The sequence below is a fragment of the Anarhichas minor genome, unplaced genomic scaffold (genome assembly GCF_050575085.1).
Source record: "Anarhichas minor isolate MPS153535 unplaced genomic scaffold, ASM5057508v1 ptg000007l, whole genome shotgun sequence".
NCBI lineage: Eukaryota > Metazoa > Chordata > Actinopteri > Perciformes > Anarhichadidae > Anarhichas > Anarhichas minor.
Window position 1 is genome coordinate 18,976,674 of NW_027466453.1, and position 18,633 is coordinate 18,995,306.

Here is an 18,633-nt window from a genome sequence, read left to right on the forward strand (position 1 = left end):
TTATTGGAATGAAATGAAAGGCCACAAACCTCGCACCATTTATTTTTCCCCTTCCATCTTATTTGAGGTACTAAAATAATATTCTGAAAGGTAATAATTGGTTTTTGTGATATTTGAGTTTTTACAATTTCAACATTAAACTGCTTTCCAATTAAACTGTGATAAAACGTCTCCATTGTATCCCTGAACTCAGTGGTTGATTGCGGAAATATGTTACAATATTCACTTTCTATTAGGTGATGAAAAAACAGAAAAAGCCATATTCCAAAAGTTGTTTTTATTCAGTTCACATGAAGGTGGCTCATAGATGATGTTCAGGTAAGAAATGACCTGTTCTTTTGAGTGATTCAAATAATTCACAATTAACAATAACACAGTTTATCAGCGTGGCTTCTTAGGAATGAGGGAAATGATAGAAAGGTTGCTGCCAACACTGTTTGGGGACTGTGAGAGGACTTTCTATAGTGGTTCATTAACTACATATGATGGCATATAGTCTGCTTTTTAATTGTACAATACTGCTGATATTTCATATTCAAGCTATTGCATTTTGTAATAATGTATATTAGTAATTTAATAACTGCAGAAGTGCAAAAACTCCCACACAAATGTCTGAAAATACAATAAAAACAGATGTTTTAATTTCAATTTACTTATTTTTTTTTTAAATTATAATATAATATTTATTATTATATTACAATAATCATAATAAGTTTGATGTTCTGTGTTGCCTTTAACTGATAATATAATAATAACACCTAATTATATCCCCATTCTTCTAATCTTATATCATTATATCATTAGTTAAAAATGACTTAAATCCCTTTAGAAGTAATAAATATACTAATTGTGCCATTATTGATAACAGCAATTTTACAGTTTTAATTATTATATTTTCAACTCATTTGGAGGGAATTGTAATGCATTCTTTGAAGTCACTAAATTATCCAGAAGTTATTACATTACTGGCAGCTACCAGCTGACTGGTGGATCCTTCAATATGTAGCACTGAAGAGCCACAGAGTTTATTCATCAGTGATGAAATAAGAGCAATGTTTGAACTAAAGGCAATAAAACAAATCTAACTGTGGAATGCAGACAATGACTGACACTGTTGGATGTGGAGCGGTACGCTGCGTTATGTTGTTGCTTCCATGTGAAGGACCTTCATAGACTCTGCGATCATTGAACTGGTGTCAATTTGTCCGTAGATACCCACTAAAAATGCCTTGTGGAGTAAGATGTCTGCGTGTTCTGTGAAGGAAAAAAGCACATAGGTGTGTGACTGACTAGGACTTTGGGTGCATGCTTTGTTAAATCACTTTTTGTCTTCCTAAAAAAAAATACTGTGTGGTCATGTGACTATAAGGCAAGACAGGCACAGAAGGGGCTGCTTCTTACAAGCTCACGGTAAACAGGAATTTGACTTAAGAGTATCTCCTTACCTTGACAGAGAAGCACATACTCCGGGAGATTCCTAAGAGCCGTTTGCACCACGTCGAAGTTACCACTGCCCATACAGTACATGAAAGTTGGCAGGAAGTCTGTTGCTTGGCTGCAGCAGAGAAAACTTTCAAAGTTACATAGTGAAAAGTAAAGAGTAACAAATAAAAGAATGCAGACAGATGGATTGAAGATTGATTGATCGACGGTTGGGTATCACAACACCACGCTATTCTTCTTTATTTATCTCCACACGTTTCCTCTTGGTTCCTGCATGCTTACTGTAGGCGGTTTGTCCCAGACTGCCGTGAACTTACCGGGGATTATTCTGTATGCAGCGTAGGGCGAGACTGAAGGCCATGTTCCGACACAACTCCTCAGAGGACATCATGAGTCTCTGCAGATCATTCTAAAAACAGTGGCACAAAGCGGTGATTACACGCCGGCAGGTACTACCCGTGACCCTTCTTTCTGTTTATGTTGTTAATGACTCACAATGAAGTACTGGATGATTTCTGGGCTCCTCCTAGACTTGTCATCCACCTCTGTCAACACTTCCAACACATCTAAACCAGAAGTGAAAAAACAGCATTATTACTCATTATGATACATACAAGATTTGCACATGTGAAACTGCTGCAGCAGTATGTTCGTTACCCTCGACAGCTTCTCCTCTCGACATCTTTTTCAGGTACATTGTCATGTCACCCGCACTCAGTGAAACCGAGGCAGATATGTTGACGAGGGGTAGGGAACCAGTGGACATGTCATCTGGTAGAGAGCAAAAGCAATTATTTAGCAAAAATGTAGCTTACATGTTACAAATGTTGCTACAATTTTGCATAGTGGAACAGTGACTCTTTAGACTTATTACATACAATGTCACCGGGTATCTAGACTGATATATGTGGGATCTGTAACAACTCCATGAACTCAAAAGATCATCGCGTGCTCACCATCTCTCTCTTCTGGAGCAACCTCTGAAGAAGACCTTCTCACTGGCAACGTGAGTCCAGCCAGCAGAGATTTCAGTTGAACCAGGTCTGGGTTTTCTGCACACAGACCCCTGGCAGGAGAGAGAGCAAAACAACATCTCTAACAAAGCCACTGTTGCTGTAATAACAGTAAACTCATTTATAGTTTGCAATTTGATCATTAAAACATATATGTTTGCCAGGATATACTTACTGCAAGATGTCAGAGTGCTTCTGTAAATAGGGAATGGCGGCGGCTGCAACGTGGGTGATGTACTTCTGTGTGAACTGCAAAAACTTGTTGATGAAGACCAACGGAGAACGAGTCCTCTGGAAGTTCTACGGGAGGAAAGATGCACAAACACATGTGAACATTGTAAAACGTCTGATCCCAAGATCGAATCCTATGGTGAGGATTTGTCAGTGTGTGAGCCGCCTACCCGGAGGACCTTCATAAATGACAGGAGGCAGTCTTGAAGCGCCCTCTGGTGGTCGCTGTGGAAAACGAGCGGCTGCAGCAGCTCCAGGATGGCGAGCACATTGCTAAAGAACGTCATGTGGTTTTGCTGCCGGAACTCCTGCATGTTTAGGTGAATGCGGCCGTGTAAGAGACCTGCAATCATAGGCAGGTGTCTGGGGGAAAAAAGAAAGGAAGAACAGTGTTACAGTCAGTGTTTGTAGACTAAACCCTACAACACTGCAGCATAGAGCACCACCTGGTTCTTCACCTGAGCAAAAGGACAGGGTGCGACACAGCCAGCTTCCTGCATGCGAGGTTGGCATCAGACACACGGCCCTCAACAGACTTTGAGTCTCCAATATCAGCAAGCAGTGTGACCAGACGATGCACCAGGACGTCAAGCTGGAAGAAATGCATAAAATAAGTATAAACCATACTGTGACTCCACAGGTCATGGAGCGCAGTGAAGGCTGTAGGTTATGACTTGTGACCTGTTTTGTGATAAGCTATAGACTCTTTCAGTGTATTCGTTTCTCTTGCTTTTTACTCAGTAATATCCAAATGTATTCAGGAAGTTCCTATTAAATCTAACCAGATATTTTACTCAATATGAAAGATCCTCTGGTGTAAGTACAGTATGACATCTCTATTACATTCACAAGAAGAATAAAGAATGAACTAGGAACGTTGTTGTCTATGAAACAGGACCTCTTTACCTTGCAGCTGCTGCCATCTGCAGCCCCCCCACTGCTGAATGTGCCTTCAGGCAGGGTAACGTGCTGGATGACCTCAGGGAAGTGCAAATAGATCTGCAGCAGCAGGCTCTGGCACCGCTTACTCATCGCACTGAGAGACAAAATAAACAAAACGGGATGTATACTGTATGCACTCCCTTTAGGGGAAATACATTTTATTATTGGCTTAGACCGTTCAGCTGTTCGTGTTAAAGCTTAGTAACAAAACAACACAGACTGTAATCCCTAATGTTATTGAGTTGTGTAGCTTGAAGCTATGTAATTGACAATGACTGGTTGGCCAATTTTGTGTAGCCACAGAAAGTTTGTCACCGCTTTCAAACTCAAGTGAGCTTCACTATATATAGCGGGACTACAAGGTTCCCAGTTTGACAGAAAGATTACTTCAGGTTTTGTCAAATTCACTTTCTCCATCTCTTTCAGCAGATTATGAACAGAGCTGACATGAGATCACAGATAGAGAACGATAAAGCACTTTTCTATTGTTTGTGTACCAGCGACAATCATTAATGTACACTAACACAAACTAGGCACATGAATAGTGTAATGTAATTCTAGGCCTCTGCCTTGAAGTCACTGTGGTTTCACAAAATCCTCTCAGGCTCAGATGATGTACTCTCTACTAAGTGAAGAGATTTATTACAGCTATGAATTAAGCAAATCAGAGCGACCTTGACCAAGAGTAAAGAGTGTGCTTGTTGCTCGAGAGTTGTTGTGTAATCGGAATAAACACCAGCTTATCCGACAGCGAGTTTTCCCAAGAAGAATGCTCAACATACAATGAAGTGTTTATTCAACACAAGGCCAAAACCCTTTACTTTCAACGTGTTTTTATCCCGCCATAGTTTCACGAGCAACAATTTTACCAGACAGCTTAGCTGTACTTAAAATACTGTAATTCGGAAGCTAATTTTGCTTGACCTTGGCCAAAGTTTCCTCATTAAAGTGGTTTAATAACCAGAGACATATTCATGAAAGGAGGGTTTGCCTCCACAAAGAGTTGCACCCTGATCTCTGACAGCTAAGTCAGAGCAGGAATTCACAACACAGGCAAGTTTAGAGCTTCAGCCTTAATCCTCTTGGCTTCATTATAATGCACTGAGCTTTTAAAGAGATCACAGTACAGACGACTTTTGCTGGTTTTAATTTCACACCAATAGACCTAATTATCGAGTTTCCCCTGGTCCACAGCATTGTGGCTGACAGAGGAAGTCTGAAAAGTTCATCTGCACTGAGAAGGAAAATCGAGTGCGATTTCTCCAAAGTTTACCAGCACACTAGAACGGGACGAAAAATGACTTTCCATGATTAGGCTAATTAGAAACAACAATACAACTGTCAAAATAGATTGCATGAACACTTTGGTGACTCGTACGACAGAAGGTGATGAGCGTATGCGTCTTTGCATGCAGACGAGTGAGATAGAGGAAAGATTCGCGTATACACCTTACCTGTCCTCCCGTTTCTTTGTGCAGTTGATGAGGTACTCTGAGACCTTCTTAATGTTTTCTATCTCTCCACTGCAGTAGGAGTGAAGGAGGGGCAGCCTGGACTGGATGAGAGAGCAGGAGGCCTGGTCCAAGCTGCTTTTGTCATCGTGTGGCGAGTCGCGACTGTTGAGCTCGGACTCTGACAGGATCAGGTCCACCAGGCTGATCAGCTCCTCAGAACTGAGTCTTAGCACGAACTTCTCTGTTTTCTTCTGCACAGACCGGAAAGAACAATGAAGTCAGCAGAATGAACTCTCTGGTTTTGGTCTCGTCAAAGAGAGGTGACCACTAGGGACCTTGTGTTTGGACTCTTGCTCTTACTTGAGGGATCTTCTGATCGCGTCCCTGCCAGATACGCGGGATGTGGCTACAGGCCCACAGGAAATCAAGGGCTGATGATGGGTCAAGTCTGAAAAATGTTATAGACATATGCTCAATAAAATCTCATTCATCCAGAAAAGAATATTGCTGGCTTCACAAAACACATGTTTTAAAAAACAAAATGGTTTACTTGTAGTCTCTGCGCTTGCTGAAAAGAGCACTGATACACTGCAGGAGGGTGGACCAGTTTGACTGATGTGTAAGCAAAGCCAAAAGATATGGTCTGTAGGCAGGAGTTCCTCTTGACTGAAATAGAGAAATAGTAGGAAAGTATGCATCAGGAACGCCAAGCAAACACATCCTCCAGTGTGAAAAGACAAGAAAAGTACATTATCAGCTGGCAATGCGTCTCTCACCTTGTTGAGGGCAAACAGCAGTTTCTGCTGAAGGTCCGGACACACTGAAGTGACCTCAGGGTCGAGATGCTCCAGCCAATCAACCAGCAGCCCAGAGCTCAGCCCGGACTTTGTCACCTCGGTGCTGCTGGGAAAGGAGAAACTGAAAGGTTACCTCTATGGAGAGCTGACTGCACCTATTCAAGACCTCAGAATACAACTGTGCTAAAGATCTAATGCCCAATGTTCATGTTCTTAATGTGCTGGTTCAATACAACCAACCAATCAAACATCTTGCCATTAACGTTCACTTCTTCCTCCCCCTGGATTGGCTGCTTTGGGGCGGCTAACCCAATTAAACTCCCATTCTACCACCCAGCACGACACCAAATATTCAGCCCATCAGTTACATTGTCATAAATTTGATCCATGGCACAGCAGTTTTGATTTAAACGAAATGATGACTGCTGTGTTAACTGCATAACCAGAGCACACAGGGCCAAAACGCTACCGTATGACCAGTTGCTGACAAACAATGCAGTATTTTAAATGCTATTCTTTAGTCCGGAGCAGTGCTCACTCTCATAAAATGCACCAGGTCTACATTGCATCACTTCTAGCAAACTTCACAGAGAACAATGAAAGCAAAACAGCAACGCTGATCAGTTTTAACTGAATGTTCTCTGGTCTAATTCGGCTAAAAACACAAAAAAACTGAATCCACCAGCAGCACAACAGCGTGTCCTTCACTTCGAGCCCGTTTGTAACCGGTACAGACGACGAGATCTTCACTTCACACGTCTCTCCTCTGCTCCGTGCGCGAGCGGGTTGGATAAGCCGAGGACTCGGTGAAATCCAAGAGCAGCTGGATATTAATGGTCATGTGAAATTGTAGCTGTGATCTTATAATCGCATAATGAATATTGGGGGAAACACACGGAGCCAGTAACAAGGTTTCTACTGTTAAATGAAGACACTCTCTATTCTAACAACACACAAACAGTATTATGACAATACAAATACAATCACTCCATATATTTGCACTCCTTGGACAAGACCTTGCATGTGTCAGTGAGCAACTTCTCAGTATGTAGGCCTACCTGCCCTACTGGCAGCGATTCTGTAAAGTCTTCTTCTCATCTGTAAAGCTGTAAAACCAATAAAACCTTTCCGAACCAAATCCAGTAGCAGTTTCCAGGTACAACGCCACAGACAGCAAAACACCGCTTTGCTATTTGTCGCAGGGAGCCGTGTTTGTCATTCAGTCCTGTCAAATATGAATGTTTCCTGCATGACTTGAGAGGGAAATAGAAAGGCGATTCTCACTTGTTGGAGTCCACTTCCTTTTTCACAGATCGCTCCTCACTTTCCTGAAGCAGCAAGGAAATCACCGTCGCAACAGGGCCAGCTGTCCCGTTCTGTGTACCGACAGTCATCAACAGAGAGAGCAGCTCCTCCAGATATGGCGACCTCACCTCCATCAGCCCTTGTAACACTGGAATATAATTTTAAAAACAGCATGCTTAGTTTGGGCTGCCATGATTCACATCATCCGCACAGTGACTCTGTCAGTACCTTTCCCAATGAGCTCTGGTTCTGCATTACATCTGTCTCCAGACTTCAGCATTGCAATGACGGCTATCAGTGGCACTTCAATTTCTCTGCGATATGCCAAAGCCTCAGCCAGGTGGAGGAAACCTGAACGCACTGCAAGGCGGAGAGACACTCGTCACTCACTGGCTGTATGCAATGAATGAATCAACATTTGAGAAGATAAAGAGTTGAGGTGCTCACCGTCATTGTGCCGGTGTTTGTTCGAGTTCTGACCGGCGAAGGATTTGAGCAGAGTCTTCAGAGGTCCTTCCTCCACAGTTGGGTTGTCTAACCAGATTAGCATCTCAACAATGACTTTAAGGAACAGTGAGGAGAACGCCATGTCCTGGGACACGAGGCGCTGGGAGAAACAAGAACAAAAAGTCTTCTGTACAATGTTCTATGACTCAGCATGGAATAATGCACCGATTGTCAGCAAGCCTTACCTGGTAGAGGTGAAGTTGGCGCATGAGAGGACAGGACAGGGCATGGCTGTGGTGCATCGATATGACAATAGGCCCCGCGTGAGCTGAGGTGAGCAGGGCTGCAAAGGCCTGCAGGAGCCGAAATGCTAGGCCACCCTGCTGAATTTGGCCCTGCTTGGCCCGCATCAACTCCTTAGCAAGGGCCTGCTGCAAGGCCAGAGAGAGCTGGCTGGGAGGGGGGCCGAGCCAGCGAGGGTCCACTTTTAACGGGAAGATCTGTGAGAGCAAAGGATACAGAAACCGGTCAGTTTGACGAAGAAGTGATTCAACAGCAGCTTGGCATAAATAAAGGGAATAAACTTTTGTTCAGAGGTGATTGCTTTGTTTTCATGATGAGACATTTGTCCCACACAGAGTTGTGTTTTAACCCCAAGTTATCCAAAAGTCATACAACAAAGGAAAGAGAATAAAACAGCAAGTAAATCCCACCTGAAGCAACATGCCAGGGAGGTCGTCATCAGGCCCAACATCAGGAAGCTGACTGGCTGCTCTCAGCTTCACAGAGCTGTGGGGCGCTTCCACCGCAACATTGGCCTGACTTGTCTCAGCAGAATCTGTCAGATGACGTCAGGACATGGACTCATTTAGATTATTTTAATTCATTTTGTGACTTTACATTAAAGCCCTATGTCATCTGAGATAATGTGCAAGTATAAAAAAAACTTTTTACAATATTGTGAGTAATAAAAACTTTGAATGTAAGCATGAACATTTTTTAAATGTCAAATGACATAAGCTAAAACAGCACATACACAATCATACGGAGACTAAAGTCACCAACCTCTATCTGGAGGAAGGGAGGAGCTCAGTAATGAATGGAAAGTGTGCCCCCCAGTGGCACCTCGCTCGTGCTGCACTTCAACCAGGTGGGCCATGTAGTCTAATGCAGGATAAATACAAAATGTGATAAAACAATAAACAACTCAAGACAAGTATCTCAAAATTGTAAACAATTTCTACAGTAGGATATCTGCAGCACTCTTACGTTTGTCCATGATGTTCTGTTCCAGCGTCTCTGTGTCGTGAGAGACCGCCTGATCCAAGTACTGCAGTAGTTTACTCATGCTGGATACAGGAATGCCAAAGGACTGCACAAACAGCAGCAGCTGCTGAGACTCCAGGTCTTGTAAAGCTGAGAGAAAACATGTATTGGTCCGTTAAAAAGTAAATATAGATTTACATGGAGACCAGCACATAATTATGTGTACTACGGCAAGTTGTACCTGCATCAACCAATCGAGAAACCTCTGATCGGATCATCCTCAGCTTCAACCAATCAGGCAGCAGAAGGGCCTCTTCTGAGGTGTCAACCAGGAAGGCAGTTGGTAGAGGTTTCTTGTCGGGAAACCAAATGTCCAAAAGAGCGTAGAAATCACTCTCTCCTGTAAAGATGCACAATGGTAAAACATGTTATCTCATGGCTTCTTCAACATTGCAAACATTGAACTGCAGAGTTAGCAGGACTACCTTTGGGTGGCCCCAGAGTCAGCAGGATAACCATGGCATGAACTACAAGAATGTGCATCGTAGCCGTCTCTCCTGTGGTCCAACGCAGAAACACCTGGTCCTGAGATTCTGACTGGAGACATAAAAAGAGCATTAAACGTGTGCTTTACAACCTTCCAGACATCAAACTGGGATTAATCTTCAGGTTAATTAGGTTTTAGTTGCAGCCTCAAAGCATATTCTTCAAACCTGCTCATTTCCTGTTGTATTTATGTTTTCTTGCAATCACAATCAAGTTCATTCAATCACAGGAATATTGTCAGGTCACTAGGCCCAAAACGGTGCCCTTGCATCTTATTCTTAGATATTTGTCTTACTGTGAACTCGTGGGAGTATCAGTAAACAGTTAGCCATAATGTAACTGACGATGTAGTTCAGTAACACAACTCTTGGTAATGCTCACCCAGCTGTAAAGGTCCTCGCCCTCTTTGGTCTTCCTCATCCTCTTGATGTATGCAGAGAAGATGGTGAGGAAAGCACTGAGCACAGCATCAGACTCCGGTCTGCCGGAATGTCTGGAGAACAGGCTGTTCATGATGGTGGAGCGCTCGACGATTAGTCGGGCAACGTCCTGTGGAGAGCAATTGAGGATCAGATTCACTTCAGGGCTGCTCGACAAAAAACAAAAAACAGATTAAAGAAAAGCATGTAATGTAATTAATGTAAGTAACTCGCCGTGATTACCAGGGCCAGGTCATTATGAGAAGCCTGCTCCTCTACTGGTGCATGCTGGGATAGGTAGATGAGATAGGCACTGATCGTCTGTGGATCTGTCTCCATGTGAATAGCCTGTAAGAAAGCAAACAGACAAGACACATCCGACAAACTCCTCGTCATTAATCATCCTAAAAGGTTTATTTCCAGTTATTGACAGTTAGCGGTTGAGTCGACACTGACCTGCTGCAGAGCAGTGGACGTCATGCCTCTGACGCTGTCAAACAAGGGGAGCTTTGGGAGGTCTTGTAGCAGCCACTGGTACCCTGGCAAGAGCTCAGCATCTGTAGAGTCTTCTTCCATGGGCTGGTCCCGCTCATCTCCATCTTTCAAGCCTCCTTCACTCAGCACCAATGACAAACCCTGCACACAAACATAAAATGTAAAATAAATTTAAGAAAATCACGTTCAAACAGTAACACAATGCAAGTAGAGATGGCTTTTTTTCTGCCTCCAATACGGTACCTTCATGGCCAGGACTCTCGATGCCACCTGAGAAGAGCTTAGCCGACGCAGAAAGTAGTCCAGCACTTCACATGTGGTCTGTTCGTCAGCCTTAGGACCCAACAGAAGATCCTGGAGCCGTCCAAGTAGCTGCCTTTGCTTTTGCTGTCTCTAACAGGAAGACGGATAATAATACACGTTTATTCAAGAGTCAGTAATAAGATGTACATAAGTATAAATAAAAACAGGTAGAAATGTAGCAACTAAAATGAAGCCCAAAGATGAATTAAGACCAGATAAGAAACATTAAAAAACAACAAAACAGGACAATTTCAGTAATAGTTGTCTGCCAACAGTGAGGTTCAGTGTTCTAATCAACATACTTGTCTCTTCTTGGCTTTTTGCTCTTTGCTCTCTCCCTCTTCGTCATCCTCTATTGGCAGACTGTCATCCGCAGCATCGTGCAGAAGAAATTCACACAGGCACTGCACTGGAAGCACATCCAGGGACCCCTCACTGGACTGGACCAAATCAGCCAACCACGGCATGGACTGAGAGGAAGCCTGTGCAGGATGTAAAATGTCCTCCAGTTACAGGATGCACACAGACAACAAAAGCCTTACAATAAAGTTATTTCTGCCTCTTGGAGTCCGGCTTTCATTTCTCTTCATGATCAATGTTTCTGCTGCCAATAAATCACTCTGTTTGAACAGGTTTTCTCCACTTTTTGGGCGGCTGTGCAGTGTGTCCATGGCCATTACCTGTCTCTGGATGATGTTGAGGAGGAAGTCTGGGTTGCGACTGCGGCAAAGGAGATGTCCCAGACGCAGAGACTGGTTGAGGGTTTTCACCTGCTCCTGGATCTGAGGAGGAGGTCGACGAGGAGGACCCCTGAACACAAACGAAAACTATAAATCCATCTTATAGTCACAAGTTTAAAATTCATATTACAGACTGACGAGGATTTTCTAGTGGTGATAGCTAGATTGAACTGTCTGCTGTATCAAAAGTAAAACAATGTCAGTTCACTGTCCCTCCAATCTAAAGAAAGTGGAGGTTGTTGGAGAAGTGTCAAGATCCTAACTGAGGCATTTCCTTTGAGAACACAATCAACTCGTTACAGGGGTCATAAAGTTCATCCTCTGGGCCTCTTACTGTGGATCCAGACTGGTGAGCTGAGACAACAGCAAGCTGTTGCTCTCTGTGATGGTCTGTTTGGTGGAGGCTGCTGCCAAGTGGCTCTCAAAGGCCAGGATCTCTTGCTTCTCTCTCTGGGAGATCTGCAGCTCCCTGTTGATCATCTCCGTCTTTGTGTCCTCGTCCGCCACGGTGCACGGAGGGTAGGTATCGTTACTATGGAAGCAGAGAGAGACGCGCGTTAGTGGTTCAGCATTATTATCCGGGAACTGTTCTGTTCTAGAGGATGACCTTCACCTACTTTGTCATCACCATCTCCATGAGCATTTTCAGTGTCGGATAGCCATCCCAGGCAGCCAACCCTAACGGACAAATCAGACACTATATTAATAAGGTTATTTAATAGCTTAGCAGCTCTTCTTATTTATGCAACATGAAGAACAGAGTGATGTACCTATTTTCTGAGGATTAAACGCAGCCACCACGAGCAGCAGCAGCCAAGCCTTCCAGTACAGAGCGGATATTGCCAAATTTGGCACCTGGTACCTTAAACATTGAGGCTCATTTGTTATTTCAGACTGTAAACTGTATGACGTGAAGGTTCTTTTAAAAGACAGTTGAAGTACCCTGCAGGCAGCTGAATGTTCTCCGGGTGGTGGTATGTACATAGATTCAGCACCGCATCGATGAGCTGGATCCTCTCCACTTTCAGGACCTCCAGATCTATTTAGAAAGAAACAATCCGTCAGCTCCACGGTTTCACACCGATATGCCGGGAAGTATTCAAACAATTACAACCATATTCCCTTTGTTCATACTTTCCTAACTGAGGCACGTGTGTTTAACAAATGTCCAAATATTCTGCCAGAGAGTAATATACACAGCTTTCACTGTGATCATAAACAGTTACAGCAGAAGTGGATCTTCACACACACCATCGGACTGAACTCCAGCAGCCCTCTTCACCAGGTGATCTGCAAGCTCCATGGCATCGGCTGGGCCCAGGGGCAAGTCCCGCGACAGCCCGATCACCAGAATGCGCATCAGTGTGTCCTCCAACAGAGGCACCTCGGAGCAGAGGCGGAGGAAGAAACTGAGGAGTAATATATATATAAAAATAGCTTAGTACGGTGACTGTGCTGTATCCAGTCAGAGGAAAACATGGCTCCTTTTGAATAATGGAGGAAGACTCACTTCCTGTCGCTCTCTGGAGGCCAGTTGTCCCACTTGTAATATGTCTCAGGTTGCTCTGTGAACAGCACTTTGTGAAGGCTGCAGACATGAAGGAAATAATTCACACATGAAGCAGCTGAAAACATGGTTAGCTTGTGCAGTTTTAACAACAAACACATCAGATGCACGCAGTCACCGACCAGTGGACATAGTCTTTTGCTCCAGTTTTGCTGATGGTTGGAACCACGGTGTGAAGCCACCACACAGCGTCTCTCTGGATGGCAGCGATCTGATTCTGAAACGACCTCAGGCTCTCCAGATCTGACACAAACCGGACATATGTTTAAGACAAAGCCTATCAAGCATATTATGGTTCATAGATACACCATTAGAACAAATACACAGCACTGACTCTTCTTCTCTCCTTTGTCCCACGCAATGCCAGCCTCTTTGACCTGAGAGGTGATGCCCAGCATCATGGAGACAGTCAGCAGATCTGTCACCTGGATAACAAAACGTTCCTATGGGAGAGTCAAAGAGAAGAGTCCAGAGTGAATACAGGAAGATTAAAGATGAAATTACTGAGGCATTTTCACAAACACATACTTTGAACTCCAGGTCCACATAGGTGGTCTCCTTTCTCTCCTGCATTAAGCCGAAGCAGAAGGGCTGGAAGTTAATCTCATGCTTGGTCTGTTTGATGATCTCTCTCAGCAAAGCTCGGGAGGCCCGGAGGTAGTCATCCTTATTGGTCAGCAGGTCCTGGAACACCATCGCCAAGAACTACAGACACGACAGAACAACGTTGAATTTAAGGAAACACCAGAATGTAAACACATACGCTCATGACTGATTCAAATAGTAACACTATTTGCAAACTATTATTTGTTCAAAACAACTCAAAAAGTCTAGAGTTTCACCTTTGGGCCCTGCTCCGGGCTGTGCTGCAGCACCGTGTGGAGGACTTGCATGTTGTTCGGATTCCTGGCATTGGAGAGCTCATTGAAGATCACCAGCTTCACCATAGTGGCCAGGTTGTCTCTGTTAGCATTGAGCAGCTCCCTGGAGAATCACGAACACAGTACCCGTGAGTGGAAGTCGCTGCGCGTAACAACGAGTTAGGAGAGAGACAACAAGAGACTCCACAGACCTGACACACAGCATGTAGTGGTTCAGCAGGACTTTAGGTTTGAGTCGGATCTTGATCAGGTTGGAGATCACCTCCATGTCATCTGCTCCCTGGGTGATGCTGTTCATACATAAAGACATGAGGAGGTCCTGAGCCGGTCGAGTCAGCTGTGCACACAAACAAAGAGAGTTAATACTCATTAGTTAGAGTTCTCAACATTCATCTCCAAAGTCTTGATTTCACATAAACAACACAAAAAACATGAGATACTGCAATACAGCAGTATATTGTTGTGTCTCTTGCATTGAGTCAATACATTGGTACCAATATAAGATAATATTGATACTAATGTATTGACTCACCAAAAGCAGTATTTTACTTCAGGTTGTGGACAGAAAACGTGGAGGATGAAATGCGTGGAAACTGAGCATTACAAGCGGATCATTCCAGGACACTTCATACTCACTTTTGGGTTCTGGAGCCACATCTCCAGCCTCTGCACGGCCATGAGCCGGGCCTCTTTGTAGCCACACGTGGCTGTGAGCAGACGCAGCAGGTTTCGTGACACGTTGTCCATCGGCTGCCTGCGGTTCAACTGATCCCTGAGGACGTCGAGCACGTAGTCCTCCACGCTCTCCGACAGTTCTTCATACCTACAGTACCCCAGAATCAGTATAGAGGATTTGTGATAGTATAATAAAATATCAAAAATGCAATAATAATAAATAAAATGCAAATCAGGCGATTTCAAGTGGTATTTTCCATACCTCGGCATAATCTGCCCTTCATCCTCAGGGCTGAGTTTCTCCTCAGCTATCAGCAGTTCAGTCTGGCTGTCGTCCTCCTCGGGGATTGAGGGATGAGGGCTGCTACCTAAACACAAAACGTCAAAAAAACAAAAAGCAGCATAAACACTCAGCACTTGTTCCCTACATCAGCAATCCTGACACCAAACAAACCGTGTGAGTGTTTTCTCCATGGAACTGTACCTGCACTGAGGTCGCCAGCAGAGCGGCCAGTGTCAGCCTGCAGCAGCATGCTCTTAGGGGGCATCTTTGTCCCAAAAGCAGTCTGGATGTTGTCAACAAAGTTCTTACAGTGAGAACTGTCCACCCAGATTCTTTCCCCCAGAGAGTCCTCAATGTACACCTGGAAACACATTTTAGGTGAACATAGTGCAAGACATCTTACATGGCTAAAATAAGGGAATTTATAAAACTGTTTGGAGTGTTTCGGAGATTCTCACTTTTACAAAGATCTCTGGCCAGTTCTCATCCTCCTCGTAGGCTGCCATCAGCAGATTGCAAGTAAGAACAGACACGAGGCTGTTCCCCTTGGCTTTAAAGTTGATCGAAGCGTCCCGACGCAGGAGGCTGCACAAGGCCTAGTGACAAAAGCGAGACAGGTGGAGAGTTACAGAAATCCTGTCAAATTCTGTAGGGTTCACGTTGGGGAAGGTTTCTGTGCAAGGCTGACACAATGTCAGTGACAAATCTTACCTCAATAATTCCTTCAGTAGCAAAAACGTTAGGTTTGATTTTGGCCAGGAACATGAGACTGAGGTACAGCGTGATGTCCGGCTTCGCTCGGTTCAGCTTGAGTTGTTTCACTGCTCCACACAGCAGTCCCTCAATGCGATCATCATTTCCTTCAGACTCTGAAGCTTCAATCTCATCGAGAAGAATTCCAGGAGACACTATAATAAAAAAAGAGGCGTTTTAACTTTCTATGTTGGCTTTTTTTAAGTTTATAAAACGAAAGAAAGCCATTGATTTACCTTCAATAGGTACCACCGACGGCTCCTTTATTGAGGGCGATATTGCCCTCTTGTCCACGGCTGCAACATCAGCGAGTCGTCCCAAAGCACTGACTGGAGGGGTGGTGGAGAGTTTGGGCCGCTTGGTGAGGCCGGACAGACCCGATGAAGACGGCAGAGCGGAAGAGGTCTCTCTCTTACGGTCAGCTGGTAAACTTGTGGATGCTGGCTTCAGCAGGACTGCGGGGGCTTTGGGCTCCCCGCCCTGGCTCTTTAATCCAAGAGCAATGAAATCTCCTGGTGGAGGGTGACCTGGGAGGGGCAGACGTCACACTACGTTGTTACAACATCACCAAAACCACACTAAGGCACTGGGGCAGACATTACACCAGTTGGGAATCATACCTGATGGTTTTGCAGCACTGGGGCGCCTCAGAGTTGTAGGCTTTGGACGATTCATCTCGACTAATAGGCACAAGTCAAAGCCCAATTAACAGTAGGTTAAGCAGGTGACATTACTTGGCTTGGGGTAGTCTGTGTGTGAGAAAACAAGGAGGTATACAAGTTAGCGAACGTAGAACACACTAGTTTAATATCGTTAACTGTCATAACTTAACGGCTGGAGCCACAACTACCGTTAGCTATTAAAGACCCTAAATGTGCAATAACTAACGTTAATCACTTGGCAAAGGAAAACAACAGTAGCGTAAGCGACCAAAAGTATCAAAAAGGCTGTGTTCAAGCTCAGTTAACAGCCTGCACGCTGTTTATTACATCTGTACTACATACTGAACACAAACAGTTAGGCTAACGACAACAAATACGGTTAAAGCTAGCGTTGAATATGTGGTTGTTAGCAATTTTAGCTAGTAGCTGGTAGGTGTAAAGCGCAGCACTGAGAGTGGACTAGCGTTAATTGACGTGTAAATTTGAATTTATAGTGGCTCACATATATAATCGGTTTCATAAAACGGATCGTGGTTAGCCTGAGCGATGCACTTATAACTAAAAGATAGCATGAGCCAACTCAAAAGCTATCACACAGTCGGTGCCATGACGGCTGCTGCTGCTTCTTCTGCTTCTGCTTCTTCTTCTTCTTCTTCTTCTTCTCTTCTCTGAATCAATGTTGCTTGTTAACAAAGGGAAAAGTGCCGCCACCTACCGCCAGGAAGTGTCAGTTGGCGTTGTTGTTAAAGTAGAAGAAAGATGTATGCTTTGCATCAAAACACCATAATCAAGACTACGTACGTATATTTTGAGCGTTACGTCGTTATTATGTTCATCATGGCATGGATCTAGGTTTTACTTTGAAATGTATTACCGGAAATACTACTTTATGATACATATGTCTAGCTTGATGCTCGAGGCGTTCAGCTGTAGTTACTCACTTTGACCACAAGAGGGCAGAAAAGCTCAGCATTAAATACATACGTTGGCCACAGTCGCATCAAGGCTAGTCTCGTAGTATCAGCGCGAAGGAAATATCCAGGCCGACACAATACTAATGGCTTATTGATCTCTTTGTCTACTGTAAACGTTTGCCAGAAGTATTCCTATGCTGTGATAAATTAACAATAGAGGGAGCTGTAATTATGTGCGATGGCCACTAGAGGGCAGTGTGTACAATGTCTATGAAGCAAACTAATCCAATTGATACGTGTGTTCCCCATAGATACAAAGCATAGCTATGGAGTGCCCTCTGGTGGTCATGGTGGGTAACTGCATTATCAAGTTAGACAAAATGACATAGTAAAGTTCCGGTTAACACTTTCAAAGTAAAACTTTGAAATAAATATTAAGATGTAGGTACGCACTGTGGCCACTGGAGGGCACTAACGACTCATTACTTCTTTTCTTATACTGGACACTACTATATACCAACAAAACGGGGATATAACTTCAGAGTTTTAAAAGTAATTAAAAATAAATAATGATAGACTGAAATTAAATGATAGAATCTGACTATTTCAACTACTTCAGGTTTTGGGAAAGTTTTTCCCAATTGCTGGTGTCTCATCTCATAATCATCATCATAGTCACCATTATCTCTGCACATCACTACAGATTCAGGTTGGTCAAAAATCCTACAAAGACCATCCCTTTATCCCTGTTTTCTATATTCTTTGCATGAACTCTTACATTACCTGATCAATATAAAGACTTTGATAGGGCATCTACCCTATCTCTACTATCCTTCCCTTTGATAATAATCCTCATATCAGAGGTATTACGCATTGTTAGTAGCATAGCATATCTCTATATAATTAAACTTAAGGATGAATCGGTCGCTGTTTTCCTCTTAGACAAAATAAAAACACAAAAAAAAAGAAACAAGATTATATATGGCGGCACGTTTTGAAAAATATATCACATTTTTTTTAATTGATCTTTCTCTTGTGTTACATATGAATACACAAGATTCACTTTATTTTTCATATGAACACACTAGATTCACTTTCTCGTAAAAGCAAAGTTGACCACTTGATATTTTCAAGCTTTCTTTAAATACCACTAATTTAACACAGGGTGGCAGCATTCTCCAGTCTAGGGCTCTGAAATAGTAAAACTGAATGTAAGGTGGTTGGTTTCCATGGTTTCTATCTTACCACAATAGACTCATATGATGTGCGTGAATACATAAAGATAAATCAAAACAGAACAAGAATAATGAATATTAACAATGAATAATCTGCATTGATAAAATCACAGAATTTTGTGAAGATTTTTTTAAGGACCAAACACCTGAGAAGAAGAATGCACAAAATATCAAATGACATTCAACAACACAACAGCCACAGTTTAGCACAAAAGAAACAGCAAACAACAAACTTAAAAGAAACAAGAGCCAGAATTTGTTT

General features: G+C 43.4%; 1 protein-coding gene across 6 annotated transcripts; it reads right to left on the reverse strand.

Annotated features, from left to right (window-relative positions):
• Nucleotides 1-262: 262 nt before the first annotated feature.
• Nucleotides 263-17,070, reverse strand: ints1 (integrator complex subunit 1). Of its 6 annotated transcripts, none has more exons than XM_076086412.1 (48): nt 16,938-17,070; nt 16,181-16,309; nt 15,797-16,087; nt 15,519-15,715; nt 15,266-15,403; nt 15,009-15,168; nt 14,787-14,892; nt 14,486-14,672; nt 14,041-14,186; nt 13,811-13,952; nt 13,497-13,673; nt 13,303-13,411; nt 13,091-13,211; nt 12,912-12,989; nt 12,653-12,810; nt 12,344-12,440; nt 12,172-12,263; nt 12,019-12,079; nt 11,736-11,933; nt 11,342-11,471; nt 10,964-11,143; nt 10,602-10,751; nt 10,320-10,499; nt 10,098-10,211; nt 9,826-9,993; nt 9,384-9,495; nt 9,140-9,298; nt 8,902-9,048; nt 8,698-8,796; nt 8,346-8,470; nt 7,878-8,132; nt 7,633-7,792; nt 7,414-7,545; nt 7,165-7,333; nt 5,860-5,986; nt 5,634-5,749; nt 5,444-5,531; nt 5,084-5,334; nt 3,594-3,723; nt 3,146-3,279; nt 2,858-3,050; nt 2,632-2,756; nt 2,400-2,509; nt 2,101-2,214; nt 1,939-2,009; nt 1,761-1,852; nt 1,446-1,555; nt 263-1,254 (listed from the first exon to the last, which is right to left on the reverse strand). In XM_076086412.1, the coding sequence occupies exons 2-48, from the start codon at nt 16,233-16,235 to the stop codon at nt 1,139-1,141; spliced, it is 6,570 nt and encodes a 2,189-aa protein (XP_075942527.1). In that variant the 5' UTR covers nt 16,236-16,309; nt 16,938-17,070; the 3' UTR covers nt 263-1,138. The 6 variants fall into 6 exon arrangements, with proteins under 6 accessions (XP_075942527.1, XP_075942531.1, XP_075942529.1 ...); XM_076086416.1 differs by lacking the exon at nt 16,938-17,070 and adding an exon at nt 16,725-16,926 and having other exon boundaries at nt 5,860-5,983; nt 10,107-10,211; XM_076086414.1 differs by lacking the exon at nt 16,938-17,070 and adding an exon at nt 16,725-16,926 and having other exon boundaries at nt 10,107-10,211.
• Nucleotides 17,071-18,633: the final 1,563 nt, after the last annotated feature.